General features: G+C 29.6%; 1 protein-coding gene across 1 annotated transcript in view; it reads left to right on the forward strand.

Moving 5' to 3' along the window:
• Nucleotides 1-21,223, forward strand: part of LOC130440979 (neurobeachin) — a 747,233-nt gene extending 726,010 nt beyond the window's left edge. The window contains exons 34-40 of the mRNA XM_056774400.1: nt 6,751-7,004; nt 10,662-11,189; nt 11,430-11,688; nt 11,743-12,180; nt 15,007-15,203; nt 15,328-15,479; nt 16,876-21,223. Of these exons, the coding sequence (XP_056630378.1) occupies nt 6,751-7,004; nt 10,662-11,189; nt 11,430-11,688; nt 11,743-12,180; nt 15,007-15,203; nt 15,328-15,479; nt 16,876-16,966 (1,919 nt within the window). The 3' untranslated portion in view covers nt 16,967-21,223. The remainder of the gene's footprint in view (nt 1-6,750; nt 7,005-10,661; nt 11,190-11,429; nt 11,689-11,742; nt 12,181-15,006; nt 15,204-15,327; nt 15,480-16,875) is intronic.
• Nucleotides 21,224-26,548: the final 5,325 nt, after the last annotated feature.

Genomic DNA, 26,548 nt, shown 5'->3' on the forward strand with positions numbered 1-26,548 from the left:
CAAAAGCATTCATCTTTACCAAGTGCTTTCCCATTTCTCATTTTATTTACGATCTCCCTAACTTCTTATATTGTTATTTTTTCTGATAATGTTCCTTGATCATTCTCCTTCGTTTAATCGTCCTTTTCCGTGCTTTATTCAGTATTCCTTTTCTATTTCTCTAACATTATTATCCATCACTCACGTTCACTTTTCCTTTCTAATAATTTATTATCGCTTTCCGTTTTCATTTCTGTTCGTTTTCATCCATCTTAGACTAGATCTGACTCTGATTTCTACTACACTTATACAGCTTTCATTGAATCATTTTTTCTTGTAAGTCTTTGTTCTACCCAAATGATTGTTCGCTGCAGTTTGCAAACTCTTTATGTTATACCATTCTTCCTCGACAGGAATGAAAATCACATATGAAAGTGAATAAACATAAATTATTTATGATGGAATCTCAATGAATACCAGATTTGAAAAATGCAAAAACGAATTCAAATAGACAAATGTAAAATCCTTTTTATCTTAAAATTCATGATATTTTAACTTCATGATATTGCAACACAAACTTCCGAAATAAGATATGGGGTAGGAAGACGTTCACGTAAGGAAAAAAAATGTTGTGATATTGAAAATATAAGTTTTTGTACTATCAGTAATCAACATTTTCGCAAACTATTTATTTTTGACTCTATGGAGATAATGTAGTATACCAGTGATCGATTTAAAATGAAAATAGGTCTGTTAAGGATGAGGAACGATCGGCAATTCCTGTGACCTCATAATCAGATGAACATGTGCAAAAAGTGGCAAAAATGTTCGTTCAAATAGGCCATTTGAATTTATTTTTAATAAAATAAATCATCGAATTTACTTACTTGAACTCATTAATTTGCCACCTACTTGTTCTTCAAATTTCAATATTAAATTTTTGGACACCATCTGTATAAAGTATTATTTTTACAAGAGATATTTTTATTCAAACATTGCCAGTAAAAAAAGCTAAAGATACCTTTTGGGTTTTTTTTATTCCTTTTTTTGTTACTTACGACATCGAATAAATCACAAATCAAACTTCAATGTACTTCTATTCACATTTGTATTAATAACCGGTTAATGCCGCGACATTAAAAGACAGCCGAAAATATACATGCCTTAACTAATTAAGTGAAATCTGTATGAGAATTAACATTAAAAAGAAAGAAGGAAAAATTTTCCGTTTCTCGGTAACGAGGAAATAATTTCGGCTGTTGACGATGCGTAAATAACGACCGGTAATTTTTTCTTAGGAACGTCGCACGCAAAATTTGCAGTTGTCAAGAAAGGCTGGCTCTAAATTAAAAACGTATATATCACGTGTTCGTCTGATATATATGTTAATCAGTAGCGTCACCGAATTACATTATTCACTGGAATCAACATCATAATGATGTTTAAATATATTTTATTTACTATTAACTTATTATTTATCCTGGCAGGCCGATAAACTAGTTTATATTTCACGTTCACTATTCACAAGCTCGTTAGTCCTGTTGAAACTAAATACGTCAGAGGGTGAATTGTGAAAGTTGGTATAGTGGTTTTGTTAACTAACAGAAAATTATGGTTCATTTGAATATTTAATATTCACGTTATAAGTTTCTTTTGCCTCAACTCTTGAATTCTCGATGAGATAGTGTTATTTTAATTGCTCCACAATGAGTATTCTATTTGGTAGACTTGTTATTTGTTTATAATGTGAATAAGTTAAAATATTCCTGCATTGATGTTATATTGACTATTGAAATATTGAAAATATAGAATGCAATGCACTTCATTTATTACTATGAGAAAAAAGTTAATATTTTGTCGATGAAAAATTGAGAACATTCTAATAATGATATATGAAACATAAGTATTGTTGTACTATTTTGAAATCCAATATTTTAGTTGCGTGTCTATGACAGACCAATGAAAAATTATTTGCGAGATTATTTAATAAGTATGAACTAATTGTATATTATGTGTATAAACCAGTTGCATATCGATTAACATGCTTAAAGGTACTTTTTGGCGAAAAAAGTTTTCATATTTTTAACTTGCTTAAACCTTCTTAATATCTTGAAAATACCTGATTTCGTGAGTGGCATTTGGATATTTGTTATTGAATATATTGTTTATTTGGGAAAATGTTAGAGTCATACCGTCGTGCCCTCTCAAAATCAATATTTTCTGTTTTTTATCAAATCTTCCCACCCTATTGGATATTTCATGTTGATTGAAAAAAAAAATATAAATACTTCATCAAATTAAGCTTTTGATTCAGCCTAATTACAAATGTCACAATTACTAAATTTGAAGCTAATAATAAATTACTTTGTTTTAGAAATAATTGATATAGCCATGCCAAGTTGACAATCCATTACTTTCTATTGATTAAATCAATTTAACAATTACTGGAAAAAGAGATGCAACCTTTGAGTAATTTCAAAATTTTTTCTTGTGGTGTTATTAAGCGTATAAAGTATACGTCGGTCGGCTCGATGATATTGAAGAATTGAACAACAAAATTCGTGCTATAATTAGAACTGTTCGGCATGATCCTGTTGAACAATGGATTTGAATCTTTATCGTTAAACTAATTAGGTGATGTTTTGGTTTTCTTTATTCTTAAATTTTTGAGATTGTGAACTTCTCTAAAAAACTAGCTATTGGGTAATAGTAATACATATTATCATTTTTAAAATCTATGGGCTTATATAAATTTGGCATGTAAATTATAATGATGATCCATTCATTTTTTTCAAGGTTGATGCTATATTGTCCTTGCAAAACCCGTGAAGCATCCTTCGAAAAACATATTAGCTTTTCATATGATTATTTTTGTTGGCATAATCCTATTATCAGAATACTATCGATAATTCTATACCAGTCCATCTCTAGAACAGATCTGCATAAGCATCAAAGCAAGTCATGCGGAACTGTCCGTCGACATCGAGAAAATACGTGCCTGATTTAATGGTCAAAGAGCTATTGAGAGATCGACTTACACCCATCTGATAACCAGATGAGACATATTGTGTTTTTCTTAAGTTTCATTAATTAATGAACATATCGCAAAGCTGTCATGGCTATTTTAGATTAAATTGATTTTAATGACTTTTTCTCACTGCACTCTATTAATAACCAATCAAATTTGTACCTAAATGTACATTTTAATATGGAGAATTTGCAATGGCAGCTTTACAGATTTTCCGTCTGTAGGCTATTAATTTTCCGCCGACTCTACTAACTTCTAAAATTCGATATTTCAGTTCACAATTCTCAAATTTCTTTTGTTATCAAAAAAATCTTGACTGAATAATTTGAAAAATAAGGATCCGTATAAGATCCTTGATTATTTGCACAGCAAAAAATTATTGATTTATATGATGAAATATATTATTTTAAATCAAGTTAAATCATGTACTAAGTAATGTGAAGTATGCTTACACTCACAGTTTAACAAAATAATTTTATTGTCGAATAAAAACTTCTTCATTGGGTCTAATTGTATGTATGTATAAAAGAGCTACAGCGTCAAGTATTTCTCGACATAGATTAGTATTAAATAGTTCTCAACCAAGAAAAGCTTCGCACACCAGTACAATTTTACGCTGGTGTACACAGAGTAATATGTGATAAAAGATGAAAGTGTACGCATTTCTGAACTAAATCCGATTCTAAATCATTATGATACAATTTTTCCTGAAAACTAAATTTTCTGTTAGAACCGATGGTAACAATATTCAATTTTATAAGGAATGAAAATTTTTTAACAATTTGGTAACTCGAATTTGAGTGTATAACAACGAGAAACGTGTTAATTCTGAAGTAATCACAAGCAGCCATTCCAATATAGTCATCAGGTGTTCCATAAAATTTTCTATTTTGTTGTCTTTTTTCATTTCTCGAGTATATTTTATATATGCGTAATTCCATTGCCTTTTCGTCGATATACTTAAAATTCTCTTGTTGGGCTCATCAACACTCATCTTCTCAGATTCTCTTTGTCAATCGAAATATAAAATTGCCGGACAAAATTTGCTGGCCTAGGCTACATCCTACTCAGCCTGCTGGTAAATCCATCACTGAGAATTTATCTGGATAAGCTTGCCTTTCTTGTTTCTGGTCATCGCTACCCTGTAACTGAGCGATACCTAGATATTGTTAATTGTGCTGTAAAAATACGATTAAAAGAGTTTTTATGTGATTTTAGAAATCTGTTATTGATTTTGACGACCAGTTTTTTAGTGTACTTTTTAAGTGTACTTAATAAAATTCATTTTCGTAAAAAAACGGATTTTTTCGCATAGAGATATTGATTTGATTGATTGACACCAAAGTATCGTTGCATTTTATTTATTATGTGTCATAAACTGACGTGGAAATAATAGATGATTGCTATTATTTATATTTGCAAAAAATTGCTTCCTTCATTCATCAAAATATGCTTAACTTACGATACAAAGGTGCATTTAGTTTTTTTATCGTTACATCAATGATAGTGGCGTGGGAAAATTGATACTCCTCTGAATTTGTATCTTTAAGAAAGTAGTTCGAAATACTTTTTACGTAGCTTAAAAAACGTATGAATTCTGATAGTATTTAGGTTAGTTTTTATCTACATATTGAAAACATGACCATTTAGTAACGATTGTTTACAACGTACAAATATTTTCAATTGATGAAAGTTATTTTCACTGCCACGACTTTTTACCGTAGAAACAATTTTCTAAGAGTTTCGACATCATACCACCGTGATAGTCTTCTTTATATAATAAAAATATGAACAATATACTGATGTAGATTGTGAGTCCGGTCCCGTTCTATTATGTTAATAGAATCTAAATTTTGGCGGAAAAGAATCTCGTTGTTTATAAAGTGCGACAATTTCTTGATAGTGTTTTTATAACTTATTTACAGTATGTTATGCCAGTTTTCATAGAATTATGGGATGCAGAATTATTCGAGCCGGATAATCATGATGTAGAATAAGGTGATTCAGATAATGACTAATGTTGAAAAGTTGGTTAAAAAAGTGGTTTTTCATTACATTAAATTATTTTTGTAGTATCATTTTTCAACATTCATTATTTTTCTCTACTCTGCTCACATTTACTTATTTAAAAAACTCATGATTTCGAAATTTGAAAAACTTTAAGTAATAAATTCTGTAACTACTTTTTTGTTGGAAAAAAATTGTCTGATGTCAGTTAACTAGTACCTGTTTGCCAGATAGCTGTGACTGTCCATCTCTTATTGACCACTGTACTATTAAAAGATTACTAATAAAATAGCCTTGAAATAGAAGAATAGAGTATTTGACAGTGGTGGAAAATGAATATATATTTTTTTATTCATTGATGAAGTCTCAAAAATTTCCAAAATAATAATTTTTTTCTCCCATTATTTGTTATAAACGATAATATTTAATGAAAGAAATTGAACATTTTGTCATGTGATCATATACAGACAAAATACACTAATCAGTTGCGATTGATGTCAGTAAATAGTAAACATCTAATACAGTATGACTGAAGCTATTTAATTTTTTTGGCTATCCATGTACCAGTAATTTTATTTTCTTATGGTTACAAAATATTTATTATAAAGTTAGAAAAATGAACAAAATAATTTATACTTGAATAAAAGTGATGTTCACAATTATAAATTCAAGATATAGTGGACGCTTAGTTCAATTGAAGTATTAGTAGGGTACACTGAGACACTATAAGCCAATTATAATAAGTTTCAAAAGACAGAAAAACAAATGAACACTTAACAATGCCGTTAACTGTTTACAAGCTTATCATAAACTGACATCAGTGCAACACCATACACCGAAAATTTGAAAACTTGATTTTAAATAATAATATAAAAAAATTATTGTGATAATTTTGCATGTAAAATTAGAGGTATATGTATAATTTAACCCAGCGACCGGAATTAATGAAAATCCGAGGGTACTTTCCACCCCAATTCATTATTTCTTGCACCGTACGAACTTGCATTGTAGTATTACAGAATAACGTATTTTCTGTTGATAATTGCTCGATATTTTTGGATTATCAAATAGGACCCGTTTTTCGTCTTCAATAATTAAGCGATCAAAAAACGGTTTTGTATGATATAGTTGAAGCATTACGTTACATCTGATAGATCGATTGGCTTTGTTTGTTTGCTCAAACACCTACTGTGCTTATTTTTCCAGTCTGCCACAAAGGCTCTTGTTTGGACAATCAAGGTTGGTAAAGGATGTTGTTGGTTTTCCTGATAGATAGGAGTCAGAGAGATTAAAATGACCAAATCTGCGGCATTTTAATAAACATCTAAAAAAGCATAAAATGCTGGATCTGCTCTTCTGGTATTTAGCTAGGCATTTCACCCCGAATTTCAAAAAAGTCTATTATTCAATAATAAAATAAAAAGTTAACCAGTCGTAATAACCTTCAAATGTCTTTGACTCGAGTTCAAAGTATACAATGAGCTGATAAATATCGATATGCGCAGAAGTAACATCACTTTTAGTTCCCATAATATATGAAACTAATTTTCGGTAAAGTATGTTAATATATATGTGTAGCAATTTAAGTTAACAAACAAAGTTTTTTACAGTGTTTTACCCCTCTAAATGTCAATATGAAACCCTATTGTATATAGAAAATTTATATGTAATTAAATTATTCTACTTAACGTACATCACATTTTTTTATGAAAAATTACAATTTTTATTTCTTATAGGACGTACTTACAATGATCTCAACCAGTATCCGGTTTTCCCATGGGTATTAACAAACTATGACTCCAAGGATTTAGATCTTAGTCAGCCTAGTAACTATAGGGACCTTTCGAAACCAATAGGGGCGTTGAATCCTAGTAGAAGAGCATATTTTGAAGAAAGATATTCCACGTGGGAACATGAAAGCATTCCACCATTCCATTATGGAACTCACTATTCCACTGCAGCTTTTGTGTACAATTGGCTTATTCGTTTGGTATGTAGTCTCATTTGCTAGTTCAATTTCACAGATTTTATACGGAGAAGTGCTATTCATTTATTTCACAGATATTTTGTTACAACTTTAAAGTCATATTAGTCTCTTGGATATTTGTTATGGTTAATATTATAATCATTTTTTTCATTCGATTAATTTTTCAACTTATTCCATCAATAACGATGACAGTTTTCTACATATTTGTATCCATCAAATAGACACTACTGACGCAGTAAGATCTAATAAGATTTTTTTGTTCTCGTCCCATTTCAGTTGGTCCAATTGAAAAAAATTACTAATTACTGCTTTTTCAGCTATTAAAAACCGGCAAATTGTTTCGTTTTGAGCACTTTATATTTTCTATAAACATTTTAGATACTTTTAAAGGAGTTACAAGTCTTAACATATATTATAATTACAAATAAAAAAAAACAAAAACCAAATGTAATCAGAAAAGCTTAAATATTAAACATACTTTTGAAAGTTACCATTGCGTAACATTCCCTTTATTTTTAATAACAGCCATAATTCTTTGAGGAATGGTGTTTATTAAATTATGGCAGTATTCGGGAGTAAAATCATCCCAAATTTCTTGTAATATTTCATTTAATTCCATGACAGTTCTAGCTGGATTTGCACGCAACTGCTTTTTCATTTCATGCCAAAGTGTTTCTATGGGTGACTACTTGAAACCCACTTTAAAAGTGGAATATTGTTATCTGAGAACTATTTTAAGGCCTTTTTTGACTTATGGCATGCTGCTCCATCTTGCTAAAAGATTGAAGGCTTTCCCAGCGGTTGAACTTACTTCTCCTGTTGGCAACAATGTTTCTTCTAAAATATCCAGGTACTTTTCAGTATTGATAATTCAGTTTATGAAATGCAGCTTCCCCACTCCTCTTGCAGATATCGAGCCCCACACCACCACAAATGCCGGAAATTTTACTTTCCGCTCCAAACAATCTGAATGAAAAGCTTTCATTTTTTTGTCGAATAACTCTACTTCGATCGTCACCAACGCAAACTTCAAAACGAGACTCATTACTCCAGTGTATACAGCTCCACTGTTCAAAATTCCAATTTTTATGCTATTTGGCCCATTTAAGTCTATTTTTCTTTTGGATTTTAGTCAATAATGACTTTTCCTTGGCCTATGTAAAGAAAATTTAAATTTAGAAAATTATGCATTAAACTAAGTTCTTACAAAATTCACCTTGTATGTCCGAAATCATAATTTTTGAGCCTCTCTGTGACATGTGGATCTTGAAACCCACTGCATTACTCCAAAGTACACTTAGTTGACGATAGTTAGCACGTCTTTTTTGTTGAATTATTCTTTTTAACGCTCCTTTATCTTTGTCTGACAATTTCGATTTTCTTTCGTACCGGCGTTTAGGGACAATCGAACCATTTGCTTTATACAAGGGAATTATATTTTGTACATTGTATTTTGACATGTTTACAACTTTCGCGAGTTCTTTTTTCCATTTTTGAATAAGTGTAATACGATTAATCGAATTTTTTCATGAATAACTTTTCCTCTACCCATTTTGTAAATTATACTCACCTTATTACTTCAAAAATCTATCTGTCACTTAAAAAAAAACATTTTGTGAAAATATGACTTACACAGCTTACTTTATTATTTGCGTATTTTAGACCTAATGAAACTTTGAACACAATTTTGGAAACAACTGTATATGCATAAAAATGATTATCGAGACCTATCTATTTCCATCATATTAAATATCATTCAAAATATTTGACAATATTCATCCAAAACCTATTTTAGACGTAAAACTAAAAGTTTAAAACATTTTACTAACAGCTCCTTTTTGGTATTTTAATATAAAGTTTAATAATTTCGAATTTTTCTAGTGGGGCAAGTGAAATGGCTCGTATACCTATTTGGCTAATCTACGTTTATATTAATATATTGCCTAGGGTAAATGATGACTATTTGTCATGGTAATTACTGACCTTGACTAGAATTTTGGAAAAAAATTTTCGTATCAGCTTTTTATCAACAATGGGAATAAAAATAGAAATGTCAATTCCAAATAATAGAACTTCATTGGGTAGTATATCTTACACGTTACTTTAATTTTCCTAATTTTTGTAACTGTCGCCATCTCGTTGTAAATATACACAGATAATAAACAACAAAAAAACAAACAACTTCATATAATTAATCTTTTATATGTACGAGTGAAATTACATTCTTCTTGCGAGGATAGAGTTGGTATCTCTAATTAAAAAATATTTTTGGTCAATGTAGTTTTGAATTATATATTATTATAAGTATTGGACTCAGCTTTTATGTCTATATTGTTCGAGTTTGTGTTTCTAATATGACAGATTTTTATTAGTAACTAAAATTTTAATTTCGAAAGTATTCAGCGAAAATTTAGCAATTAACAATCTGATACCTTTTTACAATCAACAATTATTTGATCCTGTTGATACTATCATCTGAAATTTTTCTTCTAAGTGCTCAAAATAAGATGACAGGATTTCATTTTCAAATTTGATATTTCATATTTCACATACTTTTTCTTCCTTCAAATTATAACCAATCGTTTTCTCCATGTATATGTATAATAGCACTACAGGCATAAAGGGCTCATGAGTTGGTATACCTCAAACTGCTCCTGTTTTTAATCCGCTAATATCCATCGCCTCATCCAACCACATCACTTTGAATTCATTTATTTTTCTTCCATCTTCAAATCCAACCATTAATTATGTTTGAGTACTCTATTACATTAATTTTATTTCATTTTTAATTTGTGTCCTTAGCCTCTTTATTGCTTTGTCTTAGCCATATTTCATCTATTTTTTCCTAGTAGTTAATATTTTTTGTTTTCATCCAAGATTCACTACTGAATTTTAAAAAAGAGAAAAGTTTTTTATCTAAGCAGTTCCAAATAATTTTTCGCTACTGAGAAAATGTTTAGCTTATACAACTAGGCTAGACAATGAAACTTACAAAGTGTAAATGTTCCTCTTTCCAGCAATTATTCCAGATTTCCTCTCCCTCTTTTCGTCACTCCTAGTCCATTTAATATACTTAGTATCTTTTCCAGCCCCATGTTCCTCTGTTTCAGCCAGATAACTACTTCTCTTTTCTCTTCTTCCGCAATATCTTCAGCTAATGCTAGGCACCTTTTGATTCCTTCCACTTTCTATTACATTTTCTGATGCTATATTTCAGAACATAATTAATCAACGTCTTTCGCCTTTTCTCTTTTTACACAATGTTTTGTATTTCCTAATTTTAATTTTATCATTCTAGTTCATCTCTTAATTCTTTAAATGCAGGATCTTCCCCATAAATTAATTCAATATTGTTTAATACTAAACGTCAATATTATGTAATATAAATCTTGATCATGAGATATTGTGAATTATATAATCCTTCATTGTTGGAAACAAAAATTAGCTTTTGAGAATTTGTTAACATTTACTTATTGAGTGAATCCAATCGGGGTTTGATCACATTTTTCAAATAATTTGTGAAGTATTATAAATATTATTAATAATAACATACACATTGTACTGGAATTTCGTATTCTTGTGAACTAAATATGGAACATTTTCCATTTTCTTTATCAAAAACCTTATGGAATAATTGTAACTTATATTTTTGTTTTGTAGGAACCGTTTACTACGATGTTTCTGTCATTACAAGGTGGAAAATTTGATTATCCGAATAGATTATTTTCCTCTATATCTTTATCATGGAAAAACTGCCAAAGAGATACGTCTGACGTAAAAGAATTAATTCCAGAATTCTTTTTCCTTCCTGAAATGTTTGTTAATTCTAATCGCTATCGATTAGGTATAAATGAAGGTAAACCAATTGGAGATGTAGAGTTACCGCCATGGGCTAACTCTCCAGAAGAATTCGTTAGAATAAATAGAATGGCCCTTGAATCTGAATTTGTATCATGTCAACTTCATCAATGGATTGATTTAATTTTTGGATACAAACAAAAAGGACCGGAAGCTATTAGGGCGACAAACTGCTTCTATTACTTAACATACGAAGGCAGTGTTGATCTCGAGTCCATTCAGGATAAGATAATGAAAGAAGCTATCGAAAATCAAATTAGGAACTTTGGACAGACACCTTCGCAGTTATTAATGGAACCACATCCACCGAGAAGTTCAGCAATGCATCTGGTAAATATTACAACTTGAATTTATTATTTCCCCTTAATCATGAAAATGTATTAGCAGGAAACTTTTGGAAGTGAAGAGACAGTTAAATCTTTTGCTGAAACTAATGCAAGAATGGAACTTGTTTTATAAAATTTAACTTAGATACTTCTTATACTTTAATGACAGAGGTCAAATATATTTTTGTAAAAGCAAGTTTTTTTGAATTAGTAGGTATACCAAAAAAATTTATCATATTTTCAGTCGCCAATGATGTTTTCAACAATTCCGGATGACATTTGTATGACGATGAAGTTTCTTTCCAACAGTCCTATTATTCATATATCGGCCAATACTTATCCACAGTTACCAAATCCATCAGTAGTAACAGTTACTATGCATCAACAGTTTGCAGTGAACAAATGGAATTCGGCGTATGCTGCAGTAGCACAATCTCCAAGCTATGCAGATACTCCACAAAATCAGGCGTCTAATTTACCACTATCAATGGATACTGTTCTTTGTGAGTATGTGAAAGATTGGTAGTAAGACGTAACTAAATATATTTATTTTTTAGCGGTTAGTAATAACAGTAATACTCAAAATCAAATGCAGAGACGTCACTTGGGAGATAACTTTAGTCAAAATTTGAAGATACGTTCAAATTGCTTCGTAACTACAGTCGATAGTAAATTTTTAGTAGCTTGCGGATTTTGGGATAATAGTTTTCGTGTTTTCTCTACAGAAACCGCCAAAATTGTTCAAATAATATTCGGACATTATGGAGTGGTAACATGTTTATCTCGTTCTGAATGTAATATAACCTCTGATTGTTATATTGCTTCTGGATCCGCTGACTGTACTGTATTATTGTGGCATTGGAATGCCAGAACACAAACAATCGTCGGAGAAGGAGAAACTCCAACACCAAGAGCAACGCTAACAGGTCATGAGCAACCAGTTTCTTCTGTTGTAATATCAGCAGAGCTTGGCTTAGTTGTTTCTGGTTCGTACGGTGAGTAATTAAAGAAAGTTTTTTTGTAGGTATAACCTAAAGCGAAGAGTGTATTTCGCATTCTCAATACAATTCTCGTAGTTAATTTTTGCAGTTGTTATTCATAGCGACGGACACCAAACCAAACGTGTTCTAATAAATTTAGCTATTTGAGAATAAGTCAGAATATTATTTTTTATGCAGCACAGTTTTGATTTTTCAAATAACAAGAAATAATTATTTTATCGACATCGCATTATATTATTTGGGAGTAGCATTACTCACATTCCAACAAGACATTACCGCATCAGAAATTGAGTTAGAAAGTTGTTTTTTATTTACATAGTCTTTTTCTCATAGTCTCGGCGATCATATCGAGTACTTTACCATTCGTATGGATTCAAATAACCAAATAAATAACTTAATAACACACACAAGTCCAATAACCATGGCAACTTCAAGTAATATTTTTATTTAAATTTAAAATCAAAGTAAATTAAGTAAATTTGTAGTGATACTATTCTCTATATTCGCTGGTAAGTTTTTCTAATATCTTTTAACTTTGATTTTTTATATAATGCTCAGAAAATTCCAATTATCTTTCCTCTTATTCTAAGCATATTTTTTATACTTATTTCCATGTTAATTCTTATTTTCTATTTATTTGAAGAATAGAACGGATATAATAGAACAGATTCTTGATTATATTTTAAAAAAATATAAATTCAGTTTTTTATATGTTAGATCATAATAATTTCCTTTTATTTTAAGCAAATTTTGTATGATCATTTCCGTGTAAATTCGTATTTTCCATTCATTTTGGGGAACAGAATGAATAGAATAGTACACCTTCCTGTATGGTTATATTTTTAAAAGTATCAATTCAGTTTTTATATGTATACAAAATTTGTTTAAAATGAAAGGAAAGATAATTGCAATTTTGTAAGCACTACATATAAAAAGCAAAGTTAAAAGATATTAGAAAAACTTATCAGCAAATACAAATTTATTAAATTTACTTTGATTTCAAACTTCAGTTGAAAAATGTAAATAGAAGACGTTTTAGAAACGACAATTTCTTCAAAAACTTGTACATAGGAATAAATAAATCAGGGGTGACTACTGTGCCACAATAAGTGAAGTAAGAAATATTCCAAATATTGTTACATGTTTTTAATAAAATTGAGCTGCTGTTGATTTTAAATGAATCATTTATTCCATAGTTCCATAATTTTGAGGATTGCATGAAAAATAGTATATATACCATACCTTCAACAATTTTAGCTACCTCAAGTTTGTTCTGCCTCAGCCGCCAAGGGCGGTGGCCATTAAGTTTCTTTTTAGTAAGCTAAAAAAATATTTTGCGGCTCAAGTATATAAATAACTATTTTCCACCTTTTTTGGTGATGGACAACATAAAGTTATGATTCAAATATCTCTAGCAAAACAATTGCTCTGTTCTCCATGACCAATAGAATTGTTTCGAAATCAGTTGCTAACCAATATAGATTTGCTGTAATACACTTTTATATATTATAGTTTATCTTTATAACAAAAACTATAAGGATAAACAGACGGATCAAATAAACTGAATGACAGATGATCCCTAAACTAGTCATGAGTATCAGGGACAGTCATATGCTACAAGTCTGTCTTTTTTTTAACTTACATTTGAACATCCTCAGTTTGAATTCTTCAATGATTGGAGTTATGAATGTAGATGACATACATCACCCAATTTGAAAGTATTGTTGTTACTAGCACAATATATTCTTTATAAAGCAATTTTTTGTACAAATAATCAGTTGTCTTTTCTACAGGTCGATACTTCCTGCTTGTTATCAATCAAGTTTTTTTTCAACGTATAATTTTCTTCATGTTTTTTTACATACGCATATTTTGTGTTGGAATATCTTTATTTATATAAAAAGATTGAACTTTTTCCAAATGGCTGTATTGTGAAAGTTATTGATTGAATGGACTACCTTACTGAATTTTTTTTGTCTCCACTTTTCCTCTAATTCAAGACCCCGAAAATTGTACTCTCATTCACATCCTTCATATTGAATATAGCACACATTATTTGATGGGCTATTTATGAATATCTGCATCATTCAGTTTTTTATTTTACCATTTTCATAGAAACTACTCAAAGATCTTCATCGTATTTTAGAATAAACAGGCACTCATCATCCCCATAGCCAAAGAGAATTTTCTTATAATTTGTGAAATATATCCGATATGAAAAACTACTGGGCCAGACTAATGTCAATTTCGAATTGTGTGTCTCAATGTTAACGTATACTTAGAAGTAGTGATGTATAAGTAGTATTATATAATTTTATGGGCATTTAACAATAATACCATAACTTTCTCTTAAGTAAATCCATATTTGGAGTATTAACTCCGTTAAGTACCTTATATTCCTTATAAGAGATATAGCGCCTTATAAACAATTGCTTGAAATCTTTCTGCTAGTAATAAAAATACGGCTTAAGGTTGTAAAGAGAATAATGAAAACTAAGTTACGTGTATTGTACACTGAATAATGTTCAGCGATATTTCTTTCGTATAATATGTTCCATTTAGAATTTATTAGAACAGATATAGTTTTTTTTTCAATGTTATCTATTACATTCCAGTAATGGAAGGTAGAACATAATACCTAGTTCTGATTTCTATTTAACCTATACATTTCTTTCCAAAGCACCTAAGCATTAATGCTTTGCGTGTCAAAATTTCAATGGGGTTAAGGTTACAAAAAATCTATTTAATTTTCGATTTTTTGACTTATTATTTGTTAGAATAAGCTTGAAGCTCTAATTATATATATTACAAATTTTATAGCTGGTCCTGTGTTGGTGCATACAACCTTTGGTGATTTACTTCGTTCACTGGAACCACCTAATACATTCAACTCACCCGAAAATATTGCCATGTCTCGAGAAGGTGTAATTGTTGTTAATTATGATAAAGGGAATATAGCAGCTTTCACTATTAATGGAAAACGCTTACGCAGTGAATCACACAATGATAACTTGCAGGTGAGTATTTATTATAAATAAAATTGTTAAGTATCTCTACTAGAAAAAATATTGATAAATTGTATAAAATTTGTTTTCAAACCTAGATATTGAATTGAACTTATTTTTTATTATTATATTTTAGTGCCTACTACTAAGTCGAGATGGAGAATATTTAATGACTGGTGGCGACAAGGGAATAGTGGAAGTATGGAGAACTTTCAACTTGGCTCTATTGTATGCCTTTCCGGCATGCGATAGTAGCGTCAGATCGCTTGCTTTATCGCATGATCAAAAGTAAGTTTGTCTTTATTATTATTAGAAAATGGTTTTTGACTTTAATAGATTTTTACTATTATTTTCGCTGTTATCAATTGTAGAAACTTAAGATAAAAAAAGATTAGGAAAAAAAATAATGGAATATCTATTTCTTAATAATATTGTGTATTCGATAGGTGATTTTTTTGCCAACTAGCGCCGCCTGAGCCTAGCCTATTATACAAGATTCTTTCTAATCCTTATTTTATTGACTCTTCGTCTATATGCAGAGATAGAGATGAAATTCCAATAATCAATGTTTGGAAACCGATACTGAAAACAAAAGAACAAAAAATAATTTGCTCTCTGTTGACAATAATTTTTTATGTTACTTCACTTATAAATACTTATTCTGTTTCCAGAAACTTTTATAAATTTTATTGACAAAAAAGCTTATTTTGAACTGAAATATATCAACGTTTGTGAACAATAATGTCTAAAAATGATGTTTTTCTAAAATAAATCAAGCATTTTATCCTAAAGGTTGAAACAAGAATTTGCTTTATCACGTAAACTATTGAAAAGGTATATTACACAATTTAAGCTATTGTCCAATAGAGGGCACTCAAACAAAAAATGTGGAATATTATTTGCAACATTAGAGGGTTTACATTGTAGTAGATTACTTTTAAACACTGAATAACTGTGCTTGAATCTGGAATATTTGTTGTATATGAGTATGAGAAGAATGTTATCTTTTATGTTCTCGAGGTGTGATTGTTGATTTTTCACTATTCAAATCCATTGTTTAGTGTTCATTTTTGAGAATGACTTCCATGCCAGGGCTACGGTTTGAAATTATGAAATTTGTATTCCCACACCCCAAAATCAGAAAGCATCCAAATAAAATCGATGTATTCGAGTTTCTTGAGCGATATCGAGTTTTCGAATTTTCAAAGGTATGTATATTGTTGGCAGCAGTATATTTGATGTGATGCAGACAGTTCACCAAATAAGACACTAAAGTATATATTAGAATAATGTAATAAGGCTAGAGATATTGTTAGGTTGGGAGATTGTTCATCTTTATCCGCACCTTGTTCTCTCTCTGTATAATTATGCAGTTATATAATACTCTAGAGCTCTTCTGACTGTCTTCGAGACTATTCCAGATAATCGGATTGACTATAAAACCAGTAAAGTTGACAGATGAAAAAAAAAACGTCAAAATTGTAACGAGAAATTTATAATTATAGTAGTGTCATGGTGATTATGATCAATGGAAATCCCCACTCAACTGACACTATACTTAGACTAATTTAAACTAAAATATTCTTTATGGAAGTGTTTAGTTATGTAGTCTAATTTTTCTCACAAATAGTTTGAAAACAACAAATATCCTCGTTAAGGTCAATTGAATGATTTTTATTTTTAGATTCTTGTTGGCCGGTTTGGTTCTTGGTTCAATTGTAGTTTTCCACATAGACTTCAATAGATGGCACCACGAGTTTCAGCAACGCTATTAGAAGACAAATTAAAAATTGTCAGTAAAATCAACAATTATTAATTAGTACCTGCAGGTACTTAAATTAAAAATGATTGTTTATATCTTTAATTTATTCAAATACTTTATATCTTATGTATTCATATCTAGTTATTTTTGTGCAATATAGCTTTTTTCATTAGATGAGTCAATAAGATTATTGAGTTTTACCATTACCGTAGAATTTGTAGATAGTATTTCTTTCAGTGGGATACTTTAAATATTGAATTTTAATCATTGTAGTTGTATTTAACCATTTTGAAATATGTATTGTATTTGTTTTGTGTAGCGTAATTGAGAATAAATAGAAACATTTGATGGTTTTTATTGTTAATTGGAAACTTTATCATTAATAAATGATAAAGAACATTTGAAACTCTCCGCTTGTATATTATGGAATACTTGTTAAAAATTATTCTAAATTTATATTTAAAATGGTTTTCGATTCATGCCGATATTCATCAATTCTTTAATTCATTCTCTCTCAATAAAACTACCATACCCCTGATTCTAGAAAATAGCAAAAATCGCATTTTGACAAAAAGAAGAGATATAGAACAGACACTTATTGAGGTACGGTTCTAAAATGCGAAGGATACAATGTTTTATAATATTATCGCGAAGTCTTTTGAAATTATTGTTGTTGAGAACCATCCTGTGTTTTTATCATATTTGTTAATTGTAAGGCTTTATACTTGCCCTCGTCCCTATCAATTATTTTTTATATTTATAAAATTTACTGACACAATAGTTACGCACCCAATAACTATTGTGACTATTAATATAAAAATGCTTGTACTTAATATTTTTTACGTAGGAAAATATTTATTATTACGGCGTGACTGATTAATTTTTTATATTGTTAATAAACAATTATTCCTGACCGCATTTAATTAATTATGTTTTATAAATAATTAATAAGTATCCATTATTTTAACGATTTCACGGAATTTAACCAAATAGCACTAATGGGTATGATCAATAAATATCTAATTATTCAACAAGCACATAACACCCATATTCCATGGGTAATTTTAAATAGTAGTATATTGAATAACTAACAAACTTCATTATATTGTCACAAAAGTAAAAAATATCCAGCATCTGCACCTGTTGTATGCTATATTTTTCTAATGAACAACACAAGATCTTCCGTATTTCCCATTGGCGCAAAATACACAACTTTTTGTACTAATTCTTGTGGTGAGCTATTAAGTATTTCATGGAGATCGTTGGAAAATAACATTTTATGACTTCCACCTTCCTTATTTGGGTGGGAAATGACGTGCTCTAAAAGTCTTAGATGGTTTTTTAGATGTTGGAATTAATATATTTTCAAATAATTTCCATAATCAACCGATTTCTGTTATGTCTTAACTTCCAAACTCACTTTAAATAAGAAACTGATTAGCTGATTATATGTTAATTTTCAATTTTGTTTGATTGTTACATTAAGTGAATATCCATAAGGCAACTTTTTCGACCTTTTTTGTCGATAATTTCTCACTTTCCAATAGTTTTTCGTTAGTTTTGATTTATTCATCTTCCTGTTTTTTATTACTTCTTCCTACTATTGTGTAAATCAATATGTTTTTATTTACTCTCCATTCCAATCTACACAAGCTTCAAGAACTCTTTTTTAAATCAGCTTCAATTTACACTATAAAAATTATTGTTTATCTGTTATCATTTTACGCAAAAATGGTGTCATTAAATTTATTCATAAAAGTTCCAGTGGTTTTGATTTAAATTAATACACAATATTAGAATTATATTGAAGTGACATGCTAGTAAACGTAGTTTAGGTTGTTAACGTGCATTTTTAAGTACTTACTAGAAAAGACAAGGGCAAGTACTAAAAAGTTATCAATCCTGCAGTGACAGTACAATTGATTTCTTCTTACTGACAATATTTATTGTACAATATTATTAATTAACTGTGAGTTCGTGATTCATGGAAAAATTTCTGCCAAGATGTTTGATGATAGGTCAATAAAAATGAAACTTTTTTGTTAATATTCTTGGAAATATTGATTGCATAGATACTTTGAAAAGCTATAAACATCTAGGGAGTACGAAACGGTTGAACTAAATCATATTTTTGATGTCTTGTCCAATCACATTATGAAGTCTTTATCATTTCTTTTTAAATTTAAATACCCTCTTTTGATAGTATTAAATATTGTCATGTTTTTTCTATGTTAATGTAATTTATAAAAAGTAAAACAGATGAACATGACTGAATAAAACTACCATCAATTTAATTATTCCTTGAAGTGTGAACCTTTTGTCTATTAACAAAATGCAAGGTGATGTTGAAAGTCTTGCAAAATATTCTGATGGTATCAGCGTTAATTGAATTAATTTCTGCTATAATTTATTGTTTAGAAAATATACTACTAATAAAATAGCATAGTTTTGTTAAAATAATGGTAACAACGTCTTAACTTCAACCGTGAGGATGTCAACAAATATGAGTACAACAAAAAATTTTGGCCGAAGAATAAAATCGACATGTTTGAACTGCTTCATCCAACGGGCAAATTATATGCTCACATTTTATTTATAAAGCTGCTAAATTTTTTCAAATTTTCAAAGATTTTTAACCTACTTAATATTTCTCAGTACTCCTCTATATAAATATTAGTAAATTTGGTTTTTCCTAAGCAACTTCAAAGTTTTATTCAATATTTCATCACCATATGTCTCAACTTTCTCTAGAAATATATTCTACATCTTCATTACATAATTATTTCCATTTCTGCCTCTCCTTTTATTCATGATTTGAAGTCTATAAACTAGAAAGTATTGAATTTCAATTTGTATTTTTTACTTAGCATTGACACATGAATAAATTTTAAAATATAAATGTGTAATTTAGTAGATAAGGATGGCAGATATCAACTTATAGAAAGGTAATTTGATATATATTGCTCTTTCACTTGAGGAAATTTAATATAGTGAAATGATGCAGTCACCTTCACGTAAATTTCGCAAAATCGTAGTTAACTACTGAGTGTGGAATATGATCAGATATTTATTATGTCGTTGAAAAGTTGATTCTATTTTGAAATTTAATTCTCTAATATTGAATTCATCTGACTCTGTTATATTGATCTGTCGCGGCAGATTAATATTATGGAAAATACTTTGCCTCTATTGAGTACATCCGCTATGTGTATGTCCTTGAACGATCTAGCAGATCTAGCTCATCTAATCAGAATAATGAAAAAAAAAATTAATAGCCATTAATTACTTGTTGAAAAGTATTTCACGATTTTAGCTCAATATAATGTGAAAAGGTCACTAACGTACTTAAAAAATGCTACAATAGCATTTGCCAGAATTCTCTTTTTTCTTTTGAAGGAAATGGTGCAAGATTAACTTAAAAACTGCCATTTTTCTTAAGTTATAGTTGCAAAAATCATAGATGAAGTCTGGTACGTACATCTGGAATAAAGTATGTTTTCCTACATGATGTTGTTTTTCTATATCTCTTAATACGCTCGACGATGATAGCTCATAGTTGCTTAAATAAAGATAATCGTTGAGAAACAATTTTTTCCACAGTATTATTTGGATCAATTTTTCAAGAGATAAATGGTCATTATTATTTCATAAAATTGTAAGTACCATTAAAATTCCTAAACACTCAAAAAATTGAAATGAATAAAACTTTTACTTCTTCTATAGAAGTATGGCTATATTCTACATAATTGTGTGATGGACATTTTGCAGAACGACTAATATTTAGATTATTAGATAAATGTTTGTTTGATAAGTTGATTAGTTGTCATGTCACTGTGGGCTGGTCTGGTTTCTTTCGATAATGTAAGTTTATAAGCACCGTAGTGTTGCTTACAGCTTGCACTTCTGATACCAGCAATTGTTAAGGCCGTAACGGCGCACTTTTTCGACATGGTATGTGCGATATTCAAAATTACGTATATTACACATACTGTGACCCAAAAACACATTCCCTCCAGCAATTGTATATTACCTAATATATTGCAAATCTGTCCAAGAGAATCAAACTTATTGTAAATAAGTAAGATTGTTTCCTTTTTTATGAAGCGCTGTCAACTAATCGTGTGTTGAAATATTTACTTAACCTATTATTTTACTACTTATGAAATATGTACTTAACTGTAAGAAATATGATATGTTTGATGTTAGCAATAATGTTTCATTCATTTGTATACATGATAACTATTAAATAAATGTGTTTTGTTCACTATTGTATTTTCGTTTTATTTAAAACCACCTTAAAAAACAGCTTTTCCTAGTTACATAACAACCAAAACATATAATTTCACTTTGAATGTCGTTTCTTTAAAAATCTTCACTTTTTTCATTCCAGTATAAAATTGAACTCTATAAATTTCTCAAGAAATATAGCTTTCAGGAGCTCAGTTTACAGAATCAGCTATAAAATCATATAAATTTCTCCCATTGTTTATTACTTATTTGTTTTTTTTTCAGATTCATAGGTAAACAGTTGTTTTTGATAAAATCAAGTATTGAAAGGTTACTTAAGTTTCCTTTAGGCAGCCAAAATTAAACATTAAACTAACAAATTAAATTACTAGTTAAAAGACACTGAAATGGTATAGTTCAAGTATAAAATTAACAGTAAATTTAAATTAAAATTTTCGCAAACTTTTACCTTCTTAGTTGAATTCCTTGATTATGTGAGGTTATGAGCACAGAATACGTCATGTCTGTCTGTATTGGTGGTATTATTTTTTTTACATACTTTTCTTCAGTTATGAAAATAGTATTCGCATTATTGCATCGATTTCCGCTGTGAGGATCTATTTTTAAAACTGATATAAAAAATACGAAAAAACAATGTCTGTAATGTCCTTTAGACGATGGAACACTGATAGACAATGTCAGGAACTTTCCATATTTGTATGACAAAAAAAACCTATACAGGGAATGTCATCGGTTTATTAGTAATTTATAATTATCTTTAATTTTCTTCATAAACTAAAAAATTACCACTAAGAACGTTTAGTCCAATGTTAATTTTAATTTAGTTTTAATTTTGGCTGCATAAACCTAGCTTTAGTAAAAGTGTAATTTGTCAAAGGTATGATATGAAGTCGCTGTAGAATTCTTCTATAGAAACCACTCGTTTCCTGTTTAATTTCAATTGTTTGACAAGAATTTCAAGAATCTAAAAGCCACCAGAGACACTGTAAAGTTTTTTTCAAAAGTTTAGAGAGCAATGAATATTTCGACATAAAAGTCTGGTTGCTACTACTTAATCATAATCCTTTAAAGGGTATTAGAACATGATGACAGAGATGGCGATTGTCACATTAGATATCAAAACTTCAAAATAATAAGATAATAGAAAATAAAAATAAACCTACTATACTTAATGTTGAATTTGTACTTCTATCTATGTTCTGAGTACATGGGATATTTGTATTTTAAAGTATTCCTGTCCTTATAACGTAATTACGAAACCTTAATTTTTACATTATTTCGTTCCTTGTATGCATTGTTAAATAGACCAAGCTTTTAAGATACCCCCAAAAAATGATTGTGATTTAGAAAAAACTTATCTTGTACAAGTTTTGTCGTCTATGTAAAATTTCCATCGATTGTATCCCTTTCGTGAAGTTTTTACCGAGGTCTGTACTATACTTCAATATTTTACTTTTATCGTTCTAAAAATAAGCAGTGTTTCAATTTTCGAAAAGATTAGATATACGACTTTACCTTATTTAACAATTCCCATAACTTATACGTGTAGAGAGATTGTTCATATGCTTTATGTCAGGGCAGAACCTTCGATGCGATGTTACAATCTATTTTTTTTTAATTAACTGTATCCTACGTTCTTTTTCGTTCACATATTTTGTAATCACTTTGTCATTAAAAATATCTTTTTCCGATATAAACTTTTTTATAACATAGAAATGGCTGTTACTGAATTTCCAAGAAACGTTTTAATTTGATTTAGCGTCTCATTGCTCGTCCTCTGATGTCATGGAATTTGTTATTAAAATATCTAATAATTCTTTAGTCTCTTTCAGTGTATCTGGTAGATGACTTTTTATCACAAATTTTAGACGTCGTAGTGCTCAATTCAATGCCCTGTGATCATTTTTTGAATAAATGAATAAATAATAGGCAGTTCAGTTCGTAATCGTTCTTTATCAGGTGTGGGATAATGGGAACATTGCAAAAGTGAGTTTATCCTCGGGAAATTTGCCACAATACTCTTCAAACAACACACGTACTTGTAAATTTGTAGAAGCAACTTTAGACATAATCAAATTAGAATGGTTATAGCAATGTACGTACATTGCTATATTAATGGAATTTAATATATAATTAAATTAATGCTTGAAGACCTGTATGTTGACCGCTTATCATTTGTACCATTTGGTGAATTTCGAATTGAAGGATTTATAACAGTATAAAATTTCGTCAACTAAACAGTGTCTGTATTATATGTTCCAATAATTAAGTAGTTCAACGTTCAATTTGCTAGCCAACAGTATTAATTTCTTCAATTCTTTGTTCATTACAGACTTCTAGCAGACACTGTAATAAATCGTTCTGTATTTCTTTTAAGGTTCTTCTGGATATAGAGTTTTTTAGGTGCTAACTTAGAGACCTGATTCAGCCGAAAAATTTATAATTCCAAGAAATATCCCACGATTATAGGAAGCATCGCTTTCATTATGTACGCGAAGAATCAATTCAAATGTCCACAACATTTGATACAATTGAAAATTTTATACCCATTCTTCGATTCATTTTCATTGTGTCTGGGTATATTTGATCAATAAGCAGAAAGATGGCTTTTGGAGTTTTCGTGTCTTTTTATCTTTAAACTTAAGTGCTCTAGATCAGCGACATCTATATAACAATATAACACTTTTTTTGGTTACAACCACAGATCCAACCTGTTTGTGTATAAATATCTTGAGTAAATTTTCTTGTGCAGCTTGTTTCTTCACTTACAACAGTTTTTTCTAAAATAATATCTCGCAATAAACTACCTCTAGCTTTCAATCTTTTCTTCTTATCTAAAAAATATTCTTGTATTTATTATAATTAAAATTCCACACTCCACAAAATCACAAACACTTTGTTATAGTATGTTGTTATAGTATAGCGTAGGTACTCGAGGGCGATGAAAGAGTGCGCAGAACACGTTCGTGTATCCCAGATGAACAATTATACCACAACAGCGTGAATGGGAAAGTAGAAAAATGATTCAACTTGTTGACTTTACTGAACGCACTTTGTGGCATTTCGCTTGCAGCTGTTTAACAAGGTATTAAAAGGTGATTGCGAAGTATTAAAACTTGTTTCAAGATAGTTATAGAAAATATATTAGATTATTATTATTATTTAAATTATGTGATAATTGTCTTTTTTGAGAGTTTGTTTACACTGTGTTTATTTATTTATTTATTTAAATATCCTCAAACACTTTATCAATCACAAAAATTTTATAGTGTTCCAATTTATAGTTTAGAAATTAAGTGTAAACATAAATTTCGAAACCTGAGAGGCAGACGTATAATTTCTAAACGAAGGCTCCGTTGACAAGAATTTATTTGATCTTATGACAATATTTTCAAAATCTAGAAATTTTGTAATAAGCATAAAGTCTAAATAACTATTGTTATAATTTTCAGTAATTAATTAGTATAAAACAGAATGCTGGATAAACGTTTTTTAATCATTTTATTTAAATTTGTTCTACAAATAGTGAAATATTTTCATATATTTCACATTCAACAATATTCCAAATTATACTATAATCAATAATTAAAGAAAGGGGCTAATAACTCACCACCTGTAGGTACAAGATTGCATATATTTTTCCAGAATCATGTGGTAAAAACGTGATAACTGACGGGTATAGTAATCAGCAGCGCAAAAATAAGAATAACTATAATTATTCCTTAGTGAATGGTTATGCTCGTAGGAACAACTGATTTTTTTAAATATTCTATACAGGTCTAATTGTTAAAGATTTGCGGCTTAAATTCCAGAATTATTGGCATTTAAACAGCAACAAAATCGAGTGCATTGCGCCCACATTATAAACGAGTATAGCGAGTATAAACGTTAATTTCAAAAATATGAGTAATTTTTTAAATTATTTATTGATCCTATATCGATACAAAACAAATGTGGCAACAAATTGAGAGGTTAATATTATTCCATTATATTGCAGATTTTGGAACATATACTACTCTGTAATCAGGACACCAATTTTGTTCCTCCTTTCAAACCAGTTTCTTTCAATATAGAGCACGGTGTTTGATTCGTATTTTATTGTTTGTGGAGAATTAACTAGAGGCGATAAATTAGGAGATCTATCTGAAAATTCTATATTGTTACTTATTCCTATTTATCTGGTTTCGCAATCTTCATTTAAATAATTTTTTTAAGAATTTTACTAGTTCTTTTCTGTCACTTCGAGGAAAATCTATTAATGCAATATCTTTTGTTAGTTTTCGATGTCGATGGAATACCTTTTGTGTTCAGTCCTATAGTTCCAATCAATTAAGTCTTCATAAACTCTCATAAACAGCAGAATAATATTGAAAATGAATGATCATGAATATATAAAGTTCTTTTATCGTTAAAAGCTGATACAGATATTTTTATATAAAGTGAGCAAAATAACTTCACATAACTCCTCCCTCCTTAAGATAAAACGACACCGTCAAAGGAGTTGTTTTGTTTGGGTTGTTGACTGACTTTCTTCATCTTCTTCAGTTTGAAACGTCTCCAAAATATCCAGATTATCATGGCTGGTATTATGATTGCTAGAAGTCCGGGAATATTCCATATTGCAGGGTGTACTGTTTGATTTTGTATTGGTTCTAATAATTCAGCTTGGAGTTTCAAATCCTTGAATGATTGAAGGTCGATTATTTCTAGTTTAATAGGTTGTTTTGTGTACTTTTCTGTTCCAGCGAATTCCAAATCAAATTTTGGGAGTATTAGAGGGTTTACAGCGGTTGTTTCTTGAGTATTACTAAACGTGGAATTTTCCGTATTGATTTGACAACCTGTAGGAATTTTGATTAGGGTATTTTGTTTAATCAATAGTATCTTGTCGCAGTTTGATTCGATTTTGACTGGGACGATGGTCGGTAATGCTAGTATGAATTTTTCGTCAATCCTTTCAATGACTGGATGGGTCAAAACTGCTGGACTTGCTTGACAGGTGGGTTTTCCGGCTTTTAATAATGGAATAATACAGGAGTCTGCATTGATGTCTTCATGATTTTGGCACAAGTAGAGACTGCTCAGCTTTAGACACAGGGTGTGTCTTCATACTGGTGGCTGCTTGTACCGAGTATTAAAAAGGATTTTTCGGGAATAATTATGGAATTATGGTAGGGGAGGCTGATAAGATGAAAGGTTTGGTAATTATCGTTTTTTAAGATAGGTCAGTGTATTGCAAAGATTATATTAGTTTCTCGGATTACAGTTTGTATACCAGCTAATTCATAATAATAAAATGGATTATTGAATCTAATGATTTTATTTTCTCCGTAGATTTTACTTAAAT

This window comes from Diorhabda sublineata, chromosome 3, assembly GCF_026230105.1.
Source record: "Diorhabda sublineata isolate icDioSubl1.1 chromosome 3, icDioSubl1.1, whole genome shotgun sequence".
Classification (NCBI taxonomy): Eukaryota; Metazoa; Arthropoda; class Insecta; order Coleoptera; family Chrysomelidae; genus Diorhabda; species Diorhabda sublineata.